Genomic DNA, 14,824 nt, shown 5'->3' with positions numbered 1-14,824 from the left:
CATACAGTGGACTACCAGTAAAATTTATACAAATTTGGGACCAAAAATTATTCAGACCGAGTCTGGGAAAAAAAAAGTTCAGGTTTGCATGAATCTGGTTGACAGCATGCCCAGGAGACTATATGCTGTCATTAAGGCTAAGGGTCAAAGTATTGATAGTTGTGTAAATACTGTCATACTAACAGCTGTCTGATTTTTGGTTGATTGTAATCCATTAGGCTACATACCTTTCTATCAAAGTTATCTAACATTATCAAGCTGAATTTGTTCTGACTCCGTTTAACTCTGAGTTCTTGTTATATTTTATTACCATGTTATAAACTATAGTTAATAAACTGTGATAATGTGAGAAATGTTGAAGGTGTCTGAATAAATTTAGGTTTGACTGTATCTATTTGATAAATAAAGTTAACCAACTAACATTATACATACTCTTTTGGTTTCTGTACCCAATATTTAAAAAATTTACAAATGCAATAAAAATATTGGTATCGGTACTCGGTATCGGCAAGTACCAAAAATAAAAGTATCGGTATCGGGCGAGTACTGGAAAAAGTGGTATCGGTGCATCCCTAATTTCTATGAAACATTATAACTGAACTTGAATGGAATAACTTACCCAAACTCTCCCAGAGTAAATTTCTTCACATTTATTGAATTTCTGGTCCTCCTGCAGCCTTTTTATATTGTGACAAAGCATCCTGACCACAACAGCGTTCTCCTTATGTTCCTCTGTGTCGTTCCCTTTGTGAACTCCATCTCTGATCTTCTTCTTCTCCATGGCCTGCTTGACTTTCTCCCTGAGTTCTTTAGGAGAAAGGATTTTTGAAAGCCTGCCGTATGTTAGTGCAGACTGCCCTGGATTCCAGTTCTCTTGCTCTTGCAGATTCCATGGCAGTATATGGACATCTCCATGACATGAGCCTAGATGGCTGACAGACCTAGGAGGGGTTCCAATGGTCCGGAGGATACAGTCTTTCAGGATGGTGGGGATTGTGGGAACCGCAAGATTCTCTTTTGCAGGCTCAAATCCTCTTGTAAACAGGTATCTAACCAGGCTTTTCAGATCAGCTATTCCTCCCCAATGGCCTTCATTCTGACTCTCCAGATGATCACTGAGGGGATCCTGATGGACGACTGAGCTGGGGGAAGATGTGACATCAATGTTCTGGTATTGTAGATGTTGGCTTGGCTCTTCTGATCGAGGTTGGAGCAGTTGTTCACCTCCTGGATGTAGTTTTGGGGAGACAACAAGCTCAGTGAACTGCTCCAGTCGGCCGAATGGAACAGATGGAGAGAGGGATGCTAGAAAAAATACAATCATTAGTGTAAAAAGATCAGTTCATACCCAACAACAACTCCAATATGACATGCCTATAAAATAGGGCTGACTGACCTATCCTGATATAGATGACAGTGTGCTGGTCCACCCACACAGGAAAAACACCCTCACTGAAGACCACTCGGATCTGATCCAAGAGTCGCTGCTCCAGAGCCATGCTGTGCAGCGCCTGGAACAAAGTTCAATCAGATTTTAGACCGAAAAGACATTCACAACCCATTTTAATTCTGTAATCTGACATATTTTTACAAGTAAAACAGGACATTTAACAAGAGAAAATGTTCGACAGGATACAGCATAGAATTGATCAGATCATGAAAAGTGTGAGTTTCATACAAGACATTAATGCAAGGTGGCAGTGAATCATGAAGGAGTCATACACGGATGAATCATGCAAGACCAGAAATGTGTATTACGAAAGTTTAGATTTCTAGTTACTGTATATGCATTTTAATGGACATATATCACTAAATATCAGGTAAACATCTCCTAGAGAATGAAAAAAGAGATAAATAATGCCATTGTGAACTCACCAAGATCTCCCAGTCATCTGGAGATAGAGGCTCTGCAAACACCTGCTGCACTGACTGCACCTGATGACATGGCCGCAGATACCCCTACAACACACCACATCCTTGTTACATGCATCTGCATCAGTTTAATGCCGGATTTGTTTTATTTCAAATCATTTTAAGTCATCTTAAGCCCCCCGTTTGAGAACCACTGATCTACATTCACGCTCCATCAAATCACTTGTGGCATATTAAAGCGGTAGTTCACCCAAAAAAGAAAATTATAGCACCACTTGCTTACCCTCATGTCATTTCAAACCTATATGACTTTCTTTCTTCTTTGGAACATGAGAGAAGATATTTTGAAGAATGATGGTAACCAAACAGTTTCAGTTCCCATTGACTTCCATTTTTTTGTCCATACTGTTAATTGTTTGGTTACCAACATTCTTCAGAATCTCTTCTTTCATGTTCTGCAGAAGAAAGAAATGCAAACATGTTTGGATTGACATGAGAGTGAGGAAATGACGACAGAATTTTCATTTTTAGGGTGGACTAGCTGTTATCCCTTTAAACAGTGACAAACCTGTTCTCCCTCCTTGAGCCCAAGTTTCTCTCCCAGTTGTCTGCTGATCTCAACTCTGTCCTCTGGACCTGAAGACCCGGACCTGATCCAGCTGAGGAACACGGGTGCAGAAACACCCCATGACAGCTCCAGGATCTGGTTCTGACATCACATTAGTGTTACATGACTCTAAACTATGATGGCACTTAGAGAAACACTGTACAGTGGTAGACTAGTAACTGGCATGCATATATTATAAAGCAGCTAGCTGGATACAAACCTCTTGAAGACAGAGATGAGTGGCGAAGTTTGATGACAGCTGAAGAAAGCAGTTTTTGGAGTTATTGAAGACTAGCGTGACAGGTTGAATCCCCTGGCTTCCCAACATTTCCTGCGAGACTGCAGATACCTCGCTTCTACTACAAATGATGCCTTATTTAAATGAATCTGTGTGATTAAAGCCAGTATGCTAAAACTGTCAACATGAATTGCACGTCAGACATTATAATCACATGGAGTGCGTCGATCAGTCGTAAGCGCTGAAAGCGAACGAACATTTTCGATTAGCTCCGTCTTACAGTGTTGCCAGATTTCACTTGGAAAACAAGCACACATAATGAATAAATACGCCCCAAAATAAAGCGATCAACCGCACCAAAATGTGCGACCCCGTTTTTTATATGTTATGTATTGTTTATTACGCATCACTGAACCTGGAGGAGCTTATAAAGACTAAAAAATGACTAATGACATTATATCGAGTTAAGCTCGAACAGCTGGTGGAGACATAACTGCTATTAGTTGTTCATTTTATCGTTCTAGGAGACCAAACACTAGCAAGCTCAAATATACGATTGTCTCCTGGAAATGAGCCCCAAAAAACCGCGACCCACGACTATATACTTTTATAAGTTATTAAGAATAGAGAATCGCCAGTTACTTATAATAGGCGGTCATGGCAACACTATTGCCACTTGACAACGGTTTCAAAATAATTCGGGGCACAAATAAGAAACTGATTTTAAGGCGCTTTTGTAAATTAGTGGTTTAAATTAGTGGAATTTGCAGTTTATTTATTATGCAATTTTAAACCATTATATTACCAAAATACCAAGAGGAAAACAGTCTAGAGTATCTACGGCTTTTATTTTGAAATGTTGTATTCCCGGATGTGTTTCCATTGAATCCCTGCGCTTGACTTGCATATCGAGCAATACGCCTTTGAAGCGTCTAAGCTGCCGCAAATCACACAAGAAGAAGATTTGCAGATCAATGGAACCGAGAATCAACTGATTTCTGTGAGCTGAACCCGCAATTCAGTCCTTGTCGAGCAATAACTCAAACTGATGGAAATGAGTAATATATTTATGGTTTAGTTCCATTTTAGCAAACGTTTTATTGCTCTGAATATTTCGTTAATTTTGACATGGAGGAAGTGGAGACAGCAGAGGAGCTGTTAGCTAAACAGCATCGCAAGGAAAAGAAAGACTTGCAAGGTAAGACACTATTACTATCTTTAAATAGAAATAAAGCATTTATTAGACTACCCAGACAGCAGACCGTTTCGGCCCAGATCCGGCCCGCATGGATTTCACATAGGCCAGATGTGGGCCGGATCTGGGCCAACACTATGTTGCTGTCTGGGTAAGATTATATAAACGAAACAAAAAATGTGTATAGTGCATACTAAATATAGATGTCTTCTTGGTGTCATAGCAAAAATACAAAGTATGAAAAATGCTGTTCCCAAAAATGACAAGAAGAGGAGGAAACAGCTGACTGAAGACATCGCCAAACTAGAGTTAGAACTCACTCAAAAACACGAAAATGAGCTCGAACAACTTCAGAACTCTTCCTTGGTAAGTCAAATTATTTTGTTGTTAGATGTTTAAACACCCTACCTAGAAACTCAAGTTAGATACATATGAGTGCAGTTCACTTCTACTCATATCATGGATTGTTCCAAGGTGGAGGAGGTTTCAAATGCAGTGGATTTCCTGAGTTTGGAAAATAATGAGGAAAAAAACGATTCAAGCAAGCAAACTCGAACATCTAAAGCCCAGAAGAGACGGGTAAGAATTTTTTCATGTTGGGTGGCTGTAGTTTAAAGGATACTGAAAATTCTTGGTGTTTTAAGGACAAAAAGGCTGCTTTTGAGAAGGAGCTGGAGAGCCGGATTGCTGAGGCGGAAGTGGAGAATCTCACAGGCTCCCGTCATCAGGAGGGTCTGAAGCTGAGACAGAAGCTGATAGAGAGGCACCTGCAGATCAGAGAGATCTCCTCTGACGGTCACTGCATGTACCGCGCCGTGGAGGATCAGCTGACGGAGCGAGGCGCCACTCTCAGCCTTAAAGAGCTTCGGGCTCAAACAGCTCAGTACATGAGGAGCCATGCAGATGACTTTCTTCCGTTCCTCACTGACCCCAATTCAGGAGACATGTACACTGCTGGTGAATGCCATACTCTGTATCATACACTTCAGAATATGATCGAAAATACAGTACACACAGTTAAAACTGAAATATTATTTCAATTTCAAATAACTGTTTTTTTATTTTAATATATTTTAAAATGTAATTTATTCCTGTAAAGGCAAAGCGGAATTTTCAGCACCCATTATTTTTGAATGGATATGCGCAGAAGTATGTCATAAAGCTAAATGCTTGTTGTTACATGATATGAATGGATTTTGTTGTTAACTCTGGATTCACTTTTACTTTAGATGAGTTTGAGAAGTACTGCAATGATGTTGCAGACACAGCTGCTTGGGGCGGACAGTTAGAGGTAAGAATATCAGACAATACAGGTGCATTTCAATAAATTAGAATGTCGTGGAAAAGTTCATAACCAAAGACTTAAACTACTTCAGTCTGTGTGCATTGAATTTATTTAATACACGAGTTTCACAATTTGAGTTGAATTACTGAAATAAATGAACTTTTCCACGACATTCTAATTTATTGAGATGCACCTGTATGTATAAATTACACATTAAAAAGTCATAATCCACCATTTGACTTTTTTTAATATCAATGTTTTTTATATTTTCTCCATGTCAGTTAAAAGCTCTTTCACAGGTCCTACAGCTACCGATAGAAGTCATTCAGGCAGAATCGCCCTCTATTATTATTGGTGAAGAATATGTCAAGCCACCAATCACACTCGTGTAAATGACTAAAGATGCTTATTTATTTAAAAATATAAATTTGTACAAAGTTAATTTCTCCACTGCTGTACTAAAACGCATTTCACTGTCCCTTTTAGTTATATGCGGCATGTGTATGGACTTGGTGAGCACTACAACTCTGTGGAGCCTCTGAAAGACTTGGCAAATGAGGAAGAGGGCTGAGCCAATCACTGACACATTAATATATGCATCTGTGCATAATTATCCTGTAGAAGTGGACCATCTGGAATTTGATTCTGTTTTGCTAGGATCAGTGGATTCGGTCAGGATGCTCACAGAGGATGATGAAATAACACATGCTGGCGACTTCAATTGCAGTGGACAAGCTTAATGTAATAGTCCATGCTTTGCCAGTGTTATTCATGAATAAACTGTTATGTGCTTTGTGTTATTCTTGAAAACTGCATATCTGCAAGTAATTTGCTTGGAAGATAATGATACACGGGGCAACTTTTTGAGCAATGTTGCTGGCCAATCTTGCCGTCAACGGGCAACCAGGTGAGAGACAGCCCACAACTGATCTAAAGTATTCAGATAGAAATTTGTTGCCCATTCTCAAAGGGAAAGTGCCCAAGCAACATTGTCCCATGTATTATCTCCGTAAGAGGTGCTGGATTATGGTCATGCTTACGTCATTAAATAAAAGATCACTTTCTATTAATGAAAAGCTTTTGTGTTAAATAACATCATATTAAATACAGTCGCCCACTTTAAAATGCAGGAAAAACATATCCGAGGTTAGACTATCAAGTCAAGTCAAGTTTATTTGTACAGCGCTTTTCACGATACAAATCATTGCAAAGCAACTTTACAGCAAATTAAGTTTCTACAATATTTAGTGGTAGCTTATCAGTGGTGACTGTCAGTTAATGTACATATGGCAGAAATGTACGGAAAAATCAATTTAAGATGTAATAAAACAGACGGAACACTATTAACAGCAGTTATATGATGCAATCAAACTTATAGCGAAATGTGGCAGTTCTGTATGTTGTTTCAGGGTTGGCATCATCTGAGGTCCTCTGAGGGGTTGGCATCATCTCTTCTCAGGTGTTCTGGATCCAGACTGAAGCGAAACAAATAGAGCCATAATTAGCGTAGCTGCTGTTCCAACCAAGCAAAATTGATTTGTTTAACCCAAACTAAAGAATAATAATGTGCATTTGATCAGATATAACTGCAGTACAAGATTATGAGATGCATTATTTGAATGCTTGGCCAAAGAGATGTGTCTTTAAGCTAGATTTATTCAGAGAGAGTTTGTCCGAACCCCGAACGTTATCAGGACGGCTATTCCAGAGTTTGGGAGCCAAATGCGAAAAAGACTATCCAACAATTAAAATCATATCACTTCATAATTTTGACAGTCTATTCAATGGATATTCAATTTATTGTAATAAACACACAAGCTATTAAGTTTAAATGACAAACATTTAATGTTTAGCTGTATTCCTACAAACACTGTTACTACATGATTTCCCCCATTACAAAATAATGTAAAATTCCTTAAAATTATTACACAGAAGAAACATTATTTGGACACTTTCAAATCATGATGTGAAGACAAGTAAATCTCTTTTTTTTTCTAAAAAAAGAAAAGAAAAAGGCAACCACTCAAATCAGGGATCTAATAGTCTTGAACGTTTCAGGTCCTATTTTGTACACCAATCGTGGAAAGTGCTAAACATCTTGATGTTCTCGTCTTGATCTTGGCTACAATGACAGCATGCTATTCTCATGTTAAGTCCGCCAGGCGGCGCCAGCGGCCTCAGTCAACACTACGTGAGAAACTGCGTTGCATCTCCATGGAAACGTGGGGAAAGTACGGTCTATGGTAAAGTTTGCGATGCAAGTGTCAAATGGCAAACGATTCAATTATCAAAGCATTAAAAACGAAATCAAAGTCACTTAATTTGAGCTCTAGGAAAATTACACATCTTCCAGAAGTTTTTGCGAGGCTGACATGGATTGTTGTATTAAAGTTGAATAATAATTACCTGTCGAGTCTGCCGTCTGAACTGATGTGTTTGCAGAAGGTGAGTTCGTTTTATCTGTATTATAGTTTTAATACTTTTTAATACTAATATTATTATTTTATGTTAGAGCCCAAAACAAAATATGACCCATATTGAACAGACGAAAACAAGTTTGACTAACAATAAAACATTGGAAGCAAGAAACGGCACAATAAATGAACTATATTATTTGCATGAATCATAGAAGATAATTAACTTAGATTAACTTTTATGCATACATTGTGTATAGTCAATACTTTCATTTTCATTGTATATTTATAGTTGACAGAGCTCAATCTGGGAAATAATGTTCTTGAGGAGATCCCACCCCTGTTAAAACACTTCAGTGGTCTAAATAAACTTTATTTATATGGAAACAAAATCAGCCATTTGCCACCAGAGGTGCTGGGTAAGATCAGACGCTTTCTTATTCAGGTTTATTTTATTGAAGCGGGTCAGTAGTGCTGATAGCGTTGTGTTGTTGTATTTGCAGAGGGTCTACCAAACCTTGAGCTTCTCAATTTGAACCACAATAGAATCAACGTCATTCCTGCAGAAATAAAAAGGTGAGATGATTCAAGTCGGTTGACGTTTTGACCTCTTTTACACTTGTATCCCCCCTCTTTGCTATTTGATTTTTGAAATGCTTCTTGTTTATTTGCAGGCTGTGTAGTCTAAAAAGCATCAGTGTCACAGACAATCTTTTGCAGCAGATTCCAGCTGAACTGGGCTTGATGAAATGTTTGACTGAGATTAACTTCACTAATAATAAACTGACTCAAATACCACAGCAGTTATACAATTTACCACAGCTGAGGAAATTGTATTTGGCCCGAAACAACCTGACAGAACTACCAGAGGCAAGACAGACGACTTCTTCATACTTTACCCAATTTTTATGCATATTAGTTTATTATGTGTTCGTTCTTTGCTTAGGGCGCTCTTGGTTGGAAAAATCTGAAGATCTTGGATGTTGCCGGAAATCGTTTATCTGTGTTTCCAGTTGGTGTAAGTTATTTGGACAAATTGCCAGCCATTTCAGTTGCTATTTTAAATGTTTTAGTTATTTACTAATAATTTCGTCAATGTGCTGATAAAATAAGCTGATTATACTGAAATATGTAGTTGGTTCTAAATGTCAATTAGTGGGTCTTCAGCCCCCCTAAAAATCTGTGATTAATTGTAATCCTGTGAAGACTGACAGGAAAATAGACAGAAGTCACTAAAACAAAAAGAAATAAAGAAACTTTTTTTTTTTGAGTATCATATTTGATACATTAGGCTTTTGTGAGATTATAACAGTATAGCAGATCAATCAAAGTATTAGCAGGTCAAAGCTCTGTACTTTTACTTGTATGTGCAAAGTAAAGTAAAAATAATCAAGTTTCTTCAGTCCAGTAATCTTTTCATCTTGAAATATTACTAACAATATAAAATGTGCTTAAAAAGAATAAACCAGGTGATAGCAGGCATGTAGTAGATTGTGTAGAACGTTTTTCAGTAAAGTTTTTATCATTTTGATCATTTACAGGCCTTTGCGTATTAAATACAATACAGTTGGCTTTATAGAATTAATGTTAACTTTTGTTCATGAAGTCATATACTATGTAAAATTATATTAATAATTATAAAATTATATTTTTATGATATTTTAAAAATCTTTTCTCTCTCTCTGTTTAGTTTCAGTTTCTCACATTGGAGGAACTATTCTTTGAAGGAAACGGTTTAGTTCCATTCACACTGATGGAGTCTGTTCAAGAGAAAGAAGTCCTCTCATTAAAGGTAACTATTTTTTTTATTTAAAAAAATATTTATTTATTATTTTTGCACATTCTTGCACAAATCTGATTGCTGTCTTGCTAGTATTCCAATAGAGGATGTTAGTAGTGGGAAAACAATTTGAAGTCATTAGAAATAAGCATCTTGAAATGGTTAGTTTTAACTAGAACATTTCCATGGTGCTGCTGATTGTAGTTTCATGTGTATAGGAACTCTCAGCCAGGCTGATCCTACAGCAGAGCACTAATGAGTTGTCAGTGGTGTCCAGAGCTCTGCCACCGTACCCAGAGCTGCAGGACATGCTGTCTCACTGGGGCCAGTGTGCTCTGTGCTCACAGCCCTTCCTCACCACCTGGCTGGAGTGTGTGCAGTTCATCAACACCAGGAAGGTATCAGCTCATTCTGCATAACACCAGTGTTCAGCATTCAGTGCACAGAAGAAGTGCTGTCGCTGAAAATGGGCAAGACATGCTTCACTCAAGATGTTTGATGACACTTTAATAGTTTGACAACCTCACACTTGCATAATAGGTGTTTGATATGCCTCAGGCACACACACAACATTTGTTATTTGAATCAACAAAGATAAACGGTCACAATTTAACTTATGCCCCTGATTAGTACATTTTAGCCAAAACAACAATGCCAATATGTTACTACTTTTTTTCTGTATGATCCACATTGCATGTCAATAAAAGTACAAGAGAATATTAGACTATCCTTTAGTAATCGGAGTCTGTTCTTTTGTCTTTGAACAGCACATGGGGATGAAAAGCTCTCAGTCTGTTCCAGTCAGAGTTCTGCTGTGTTCCTACGACTGCTTCAACAGAGATGACCACCAATACTATGGGCTTGTACGATTATAAATAAAAAAAATGCATCTTTTTACCCCATGACTGATCATGATCATTTTTTTTCTAAATCTCTGTTTATTATAAAGAATTAACAGTTGATGTTTTTGCGATACACCAGCAGATGGCAACATTTGATCACTGTCAATCTTTGATCTGCCTGTCAGATTGACATCTGCAGAAGTGAATCATTCCAGTCATACAGTATTTTTTTATGACTCTCACAATAATACACATCAGTATGCTTCTATGTTAGATTTAAATGTCATGCAGTTTTCTATCATTTATCAGAATCTTTTATGCTTTACCTTTTAAAAAAATTAAAAGCGATTTTTATATTACAGTGAAATAAAATGTTTATTTTAATCATTTTTAAGTGCACAATATGACTTATACTATATGTAGTCATTATACAATTCCTCTCCAGTGGAGTTGATTTTAAAAGTAATTTTTTAAAGTAATCTGAAGCACTCCGCCACAGGATATGCCCAATTTTGATTTTTTTTTTTCCCCATTCACATTTCCCCCCTTTCTATAGTCTGGCTTTACACTTGGCATTATAATTTCCTTCAATGAAAGCACTCCATACCTCTGTTTGGGCCAATGGCATCTGTTCTGACCTGAGAGGAAACTTCATCTCTCCAAATTAATTTCTCATGCAGGCCTCCTGAGTTCTGAGCAGAGTCTACTGAGTTGGGCCTGATGAATAATGCAGCAGGTTTAATTGCAAAGCCAGAAACTAATGACTTTGGACTGGTTAACAGCAGGGAACCATACATCTCTGCAAACTGAATGAAAAATCAGTTCAGAAAAAAGAAGGGGGGGGAGAAAACGCTAATTGATGAATAATTAAAGCTTGAGCTACAGGGCATAATTGTGACATTTTGTTTCAATCAATTTAGAAGTGTGGGGAAAAGTGCACTTAGGAAACTAATGGTTACTGTGTGGATGTTCACTGAAAAGGACCACAAGACTCAGTCATTTATTATACAGCCCTCAGTCAAGCTCAGCCATTATTCTAGAGCAGTTGCCTCAATTTCCAAGTGATTGTGCACTTGGCAGGTGTTAATGCACCTCACAAATGGTATATGGACTCCCCGTGAAAGGAGGAGAGGAGATGGTGTAAACAAGTCTGTTTCAGTCTGATGTTACTAAATTACTTTCTTTGAGGCAAATGCACCAACAAGCAGAAAGCTGTCAGGAGAGCCTCCCGCTCGGCCACAATGAGACAGTATTGTATTCAAACATCAGCAAAATCAATCAACCAAATGACAAGGCTCTCAACATGGCACTTCCTGAACCATCCCATGTATTAAGATCCCCACCGTCTTTGTAAATCATCAAGAGTACATAAGGATCTTTTGTTCATGCTTTGGCACATTGATGAAAAAGCAACTGGTCCAGCATGCAGCTTTGTTGAGTCAAGAAAGATGCTCAAAAATGTGAACAACTTTGAATCTACATTTGCAAGACCAGCCATTCTTCCCCAAAATGTTGACCCAATCTAGCTCAGTAGAGTTGTCTGAACCAACAATTTCATATTGAAGGTTGTTTCTGATTTCAGGCTGCCAACATTCGGTGATGCATGAATAAATTAAGCTGTAACCATTGAAAGATTACTGTTTATCCGTCGCGTTTTCCATGCTGTTTAAGCAGTAGCACAACAAGCGCGATGTTTTTCAAATGCATGGCACGAGGCCATAGGTAATCACAGCTGTGCTGCTATTCAGAACAGTAATTGAGTGTGATATCGATTTAATCAACACTTATTTAAACAACAGTTCAACGAACAAGTTCATGGTGACTGAAGGTGCGGTCACATCACATTTACCTTTGATCAGCGAATTGTCCAGTCCTTACTGTTACACGCACCCTGTCACTGTAAACTGCGCTGTCAATCATCTTGTCACAGTTAAAGGGGTCATATGATGCGATTTCAAGTTTTCCTTTAATGGAAGTCAGAAGCATGCAGATCATATTTATTTTGCGTTAGCATGAAGCTGCAGTTTCACAATACATGAATTACACTTACGAGTAACAGTAAAATGCTACAAATAATTTTTTCTTGCGCTTGAAACGCGATTTACACCTGTACAAAGCTTCTCTTGCGCATGCAAATTTAATTTACGCTTACAGTCTTATGTACACTTCCACAACTCTTACCCTGCGTATGCAAATCTTTTTGACGTCATTTTACCTTCATACATAGTATGAACATTGAGACGCAGGGTATGTGATTTGTGCTACCCCGCCACATTTTGCTACCTCCCATTAAAACAATAGGGAGCAAAATACGAAAAATAACTCAGATTTTGCGACGGACAAACATGGCTTCCAAAGGAAGATCGAGTCTGTGCTCACTGTGACACTGTTGAGGTTGAGATACCCATACAGCAAAAAATATATATTTTCAAATATATTTCAAAATATGCAAAAAATGGCCAAAAATATATTTGTTAAAATATATTTCAAAATATATTTACGTACATATATTTTCTACTAATCTATTTTTGGCCATTTTTTGTATAGGCCTATTTTTGAAAATACATTTTAAATGTATAAATATATTTTTAAAAGCATTTTAAAAATATATTTTGACCTCTATATTTCAGTCCAGGAAAATGCATTTTCTTGCCCCAGAAATATATTTTGGTATATGAAGGTTGATGATAAATATATTTCCTATTTCAAAAATATATTTAATTAAGCTTCACTTTTTGCAACATTTATTTAACATATATTTCAAATATATTTTGACCACAAAAAATATATAATTTTTGCCATATGGGTAGAGACACACTTTCTCAGTCATTCTGGTAAATATAAAGAGGTGAGAGAGAAACACGGCAATAAACTCTTCAGAAAAAAGATCAAATGTAGATGTTAGAGACTATTAGCATAGCCATAAGTTGCAGTAAAAAAAATGTTACTACTGCCTTGAACAATATGTTTTACATGTACATATATAAGTTTTTGTTTATAATGTATTGATAAATGGTTATTTTATATTATATACATATTTCTTTTTTAGCACATTAATATGTTTCATTGTTATTTGCCATTGAAATATTATATTTCTTTATCTTGTCATTAATTATTTTGTGTATAATGCTGTGTAAGGCAATACAAAATCATAAATAAATTGACAAATTATAACCTGCAAAAAGAGTCACTGAAAAATCTGCAGACTGACAAACTGTATCTGAGTGAAAAGTTCCAGTACTGTTGGACTGTATATTAGCACTCATTGAATGCAACTCGGTCAATCAAATGCAAGAAACGGAAATAACTCTTTGTATAATATTTGTTGTGTGGCAATGTTCAGAGCTCATATTCTACTTAATGATGTTTGGCTATTATTAAGGCAATTGTTGAGAGAACTCACAAATCTCAATCTCTATTTACAGAGCATATTGTAAGATTAAAATACATAGAGGCTACAGGGCTTTTTGTTAATTAGTTTGTGTACATTTACATTTGTGTGTGCATTAGGAAGCACACCAGCCAGCGTATTACTTCATACGTCTAGTCTGAAACAGCCTGCCTTTGTGGCAGTGCCCAGTGGCAGCCATTACTCAGTGCACTGGAAACAAATGGCGCACCAGTCTCCTCCATCTCTGTAGCTGGATTTTGAGCGCCCGAGGACAGCTTTGAGGCTACCAGAGCAGAGTTTACCGCATGATCTGTGGCCTTTGCATTACAGGCAGATCACCGCTACATTGTAGAGAGAGGGAGCATCTGAAATGAAACATGCATTATTCCAGAGAGCAGATGTTGGGGTCCTGGAGCAGCAGGAATGCCTCGGGCCCTGTCTGGTGTCAGCGTGCATGTGTGTTTGCGGATGTGTAGATGTGCGTGAGCAGCTCTCCTCTGTCAGACCACTTTGTTAAAACAGAGCCCAGCCTTTCCTCTTGTTTTGCTAACCTTGTTTCACACAAACACTCCACTGTTGTTTTCATACATCAATGATGCGGGAATGTCACAACACGTCTGGTGTGCCCGAGCCTCTGTTTGTGGGCATTTGTGCTGCATGCCTGAATAGAGAGAATGCGTTTGATTGACATTAATAGCAATGCAGAATATCTGTCAGTGGAGAAAATATCACAGTGGAGAACTGAGAGCATTATGCCTGTGCACTCTGAACATGTATGCCATATGTTAATTAGGAAGTCTACACTGATATAATTACTGAAAGGCAATATTGCCTATGGTGAGAATAGCTCCTCGCCACCTCATGGGGAACGTAAAGGAAGATAAAGTAGGTGTGCATAAATTTAAATTTACTAGCCTTGAAACGGGAAGACTAATGTTGGCAAATTCACTCAGGATGATCTATTGGAAAGCCTGAGCTTTATTTCATTTCTTCTTTGTCAGACTATTAAGCTCTTATCAAGCCCTCACACACAAACATGCACACATAAAGGACGCTTCAGTGGCTACGTTACAGATTAGATCTCTTTAATTGGGTTTCGTTTTACCCGTTTCAGAGATTTCACCATAATGCATCACGACATCACTTAAATATTAGCAGTTGCATAATGTATTCACCTTATTTACCTGCAGTCTGATACTT

At 37.6% G+C, this 14,824-nt stretch overlaps 3 protein-coding genes across 6 annotated transcripts in view; 2 read left to right on the top strand and 1 right to left on the bottom strand.

Moving 5' to 3' along the window:
* pex1 (peroxisomal biogenesis factor 1) overlaps positions 1–2,910 on the bottom strand; it is a 14,654-nt gene extending 11,744 nt beyond the window's left edge. Inside the window, exons 1-5 of the mRNA XM_016440706.1 lie at positions 2,700–2,910; positions 2,441–2,581; positions 1,876–1,959; positions 1,397–1,511; positions 620–1,305 (exon numbers count right to left, since the gene is read on the bottom strand). Of these exons, the coding sequence (XP_016296192.1) occupies positions 620–1,305; positions 1,397–1,511; positions 1,876–1,959; positions 2,441–2,581; positions 2,700–2,807 (1,134 nt within the window). The 5' untranslated portion in view covers positions 2,808–2,910. The remainder of the gene's footprint in view (positions 1–619; positions 1,306–1,396; positions 1,512–1,875; positions 1,960–2,440; positions 2,582–2,699) is intronic.
* Positions 2,911–3,598: 688 nt separating this feature from the next.
* On the top strand, positions 3,599–6,267 carry otud6b (OTU deubiquitinase 6B). 4 transcript variants are annotated; one of them, XM_016440656.1, is made up of 8 exons: positions 3,599–3,717; positions 3,852–3,915; positions 4,136–4,278; positions 4,387–4,491; positions 4,557–4,869; positions 5,142–5,203; positions 5,479–5,585; positions 5,684–6,267. In XM_016440656.1, exons 3-8 carry the CDS (start codon positions 4,150–4,152, stop codon positions 5,766–5,768), a joined length of 801 nt encoding a protein of 266 aa, XP_016296142.1. In that variant the 5' UTR covers positions 3,599–3,717; positions 3,852–3,915; positions 4,136–4,149; the 3' UTR covers positions 5,769–6,267. The 4 variants fall into 4 exon arrangements, with proteins under 4 accessions (XP_016296142.1, XP_016296140.1, XP_016296141.1 ...); XM_016440654.1 differs by having other exon boundaries at positions 3,796–3,915; XM_016440655.1 differs by having other exon boundaries at positions 3,599–3,915; positions 5,479–5,551.
* A 1,159-nt stretch (positions 6,268–7,426) lies between these two features.
* On the top strand, positions 7,427–10,542 carry lrrc69 (leucine rich repeat containing 69). The gene is made up of 8 exons (XM_016440651.1): positions 7,427–7,642; positions 7,904–8,030; positions 8,115–8,187; positions 8,286–8,481; positions 8,558–8,629; positions 9,302–9,403; positions 9,610–9,789; positions 10,159–10,542. Exons 1-8 carry the CDS (start codon positions 7,466–7,468, stop codon positions 10,264–10,266), a joined length of 1,035 nt encoding a protein of 344 aa, XP_016296137.1. The 5' UTR covers positions 7,427–7,465; the 3' UTR covers positions 10,267–10,542.
* The last annotated feature ends 4,282 nt before the right edge of the window (positions 10,543–14,824 follow it).

The sequence above is a fragment of the Sinocyclocheilus anshuiensis genome, unplaced genomic scaffold, assembly GCF_001515605.1.
Source record: "Sinocyclocheilus anshuiensis isolate Anshui unplaced genomic scaffold, SAMN03320099.WGS_v1.1 scaffold223, whole genome shotgun sequence".
In the NCBI taxonomy this organism is placed as follows: domain Eukaryota; kingdom Metazoa; phylum Chordata; class Actinopteri; order Cypriniformes; family Cyprinidae; genus Sinocyclocheilus; species Sinocyclocheilus anshuiensis.
The sequence above is the reverse complement of the archived record's forward strand: the minus strand, read 5'-3'. Positions and strand labels throughout refer to the sequence as shown.

Excerpts from the sequence above, each read along its gene's own strand:
- otud6b (XM_016440654.1), top strand. The coding sequence starts at position 3,846 with ATGGAGGAAGTGGAGACAGCAGAGGAGCTGTTAGCTAAACAGCATCGC. Across the intron at positions 3,916-4,135 it reads GGAAAAGAAAGACTTGCAAG|CAAAAATACAAAGTATGAAA; the intron begins GTAAGACACTAT and ends TTGGTGTCATAG. Across the intron at positions 5,204-5,478 it reads CTTGGGGCGGACAGTTAGAG|TTAAAAGCTCTTTCACAGGT; the intron begins GTAAGAATATCA and ends TCTCCATGTCAG.
- lrrc69 (XM_016440651.1), top strand. The coding sequence starts at position 7,466 with ATGGCAAACGATTCAATTATCAAAGCATTAAAAACGAAATCAAAGTCA. Across the intron at positions 8,031-8,114 it reads TTTGCCACCAGAGGTGCTGG|AGGGTCTACCAAACCTTGAG; the intron begins GTAAGATCAGAC and ends TTGTATTTGCAG. Across the intron at positions 8,188-8,285 it reads ATTCCTGCAGAAATAAAAAG|GCTGTGTAGTCTAAAAAGCA; the intron begins GTGAGATGATTC and ends GTTTATTTGCAG.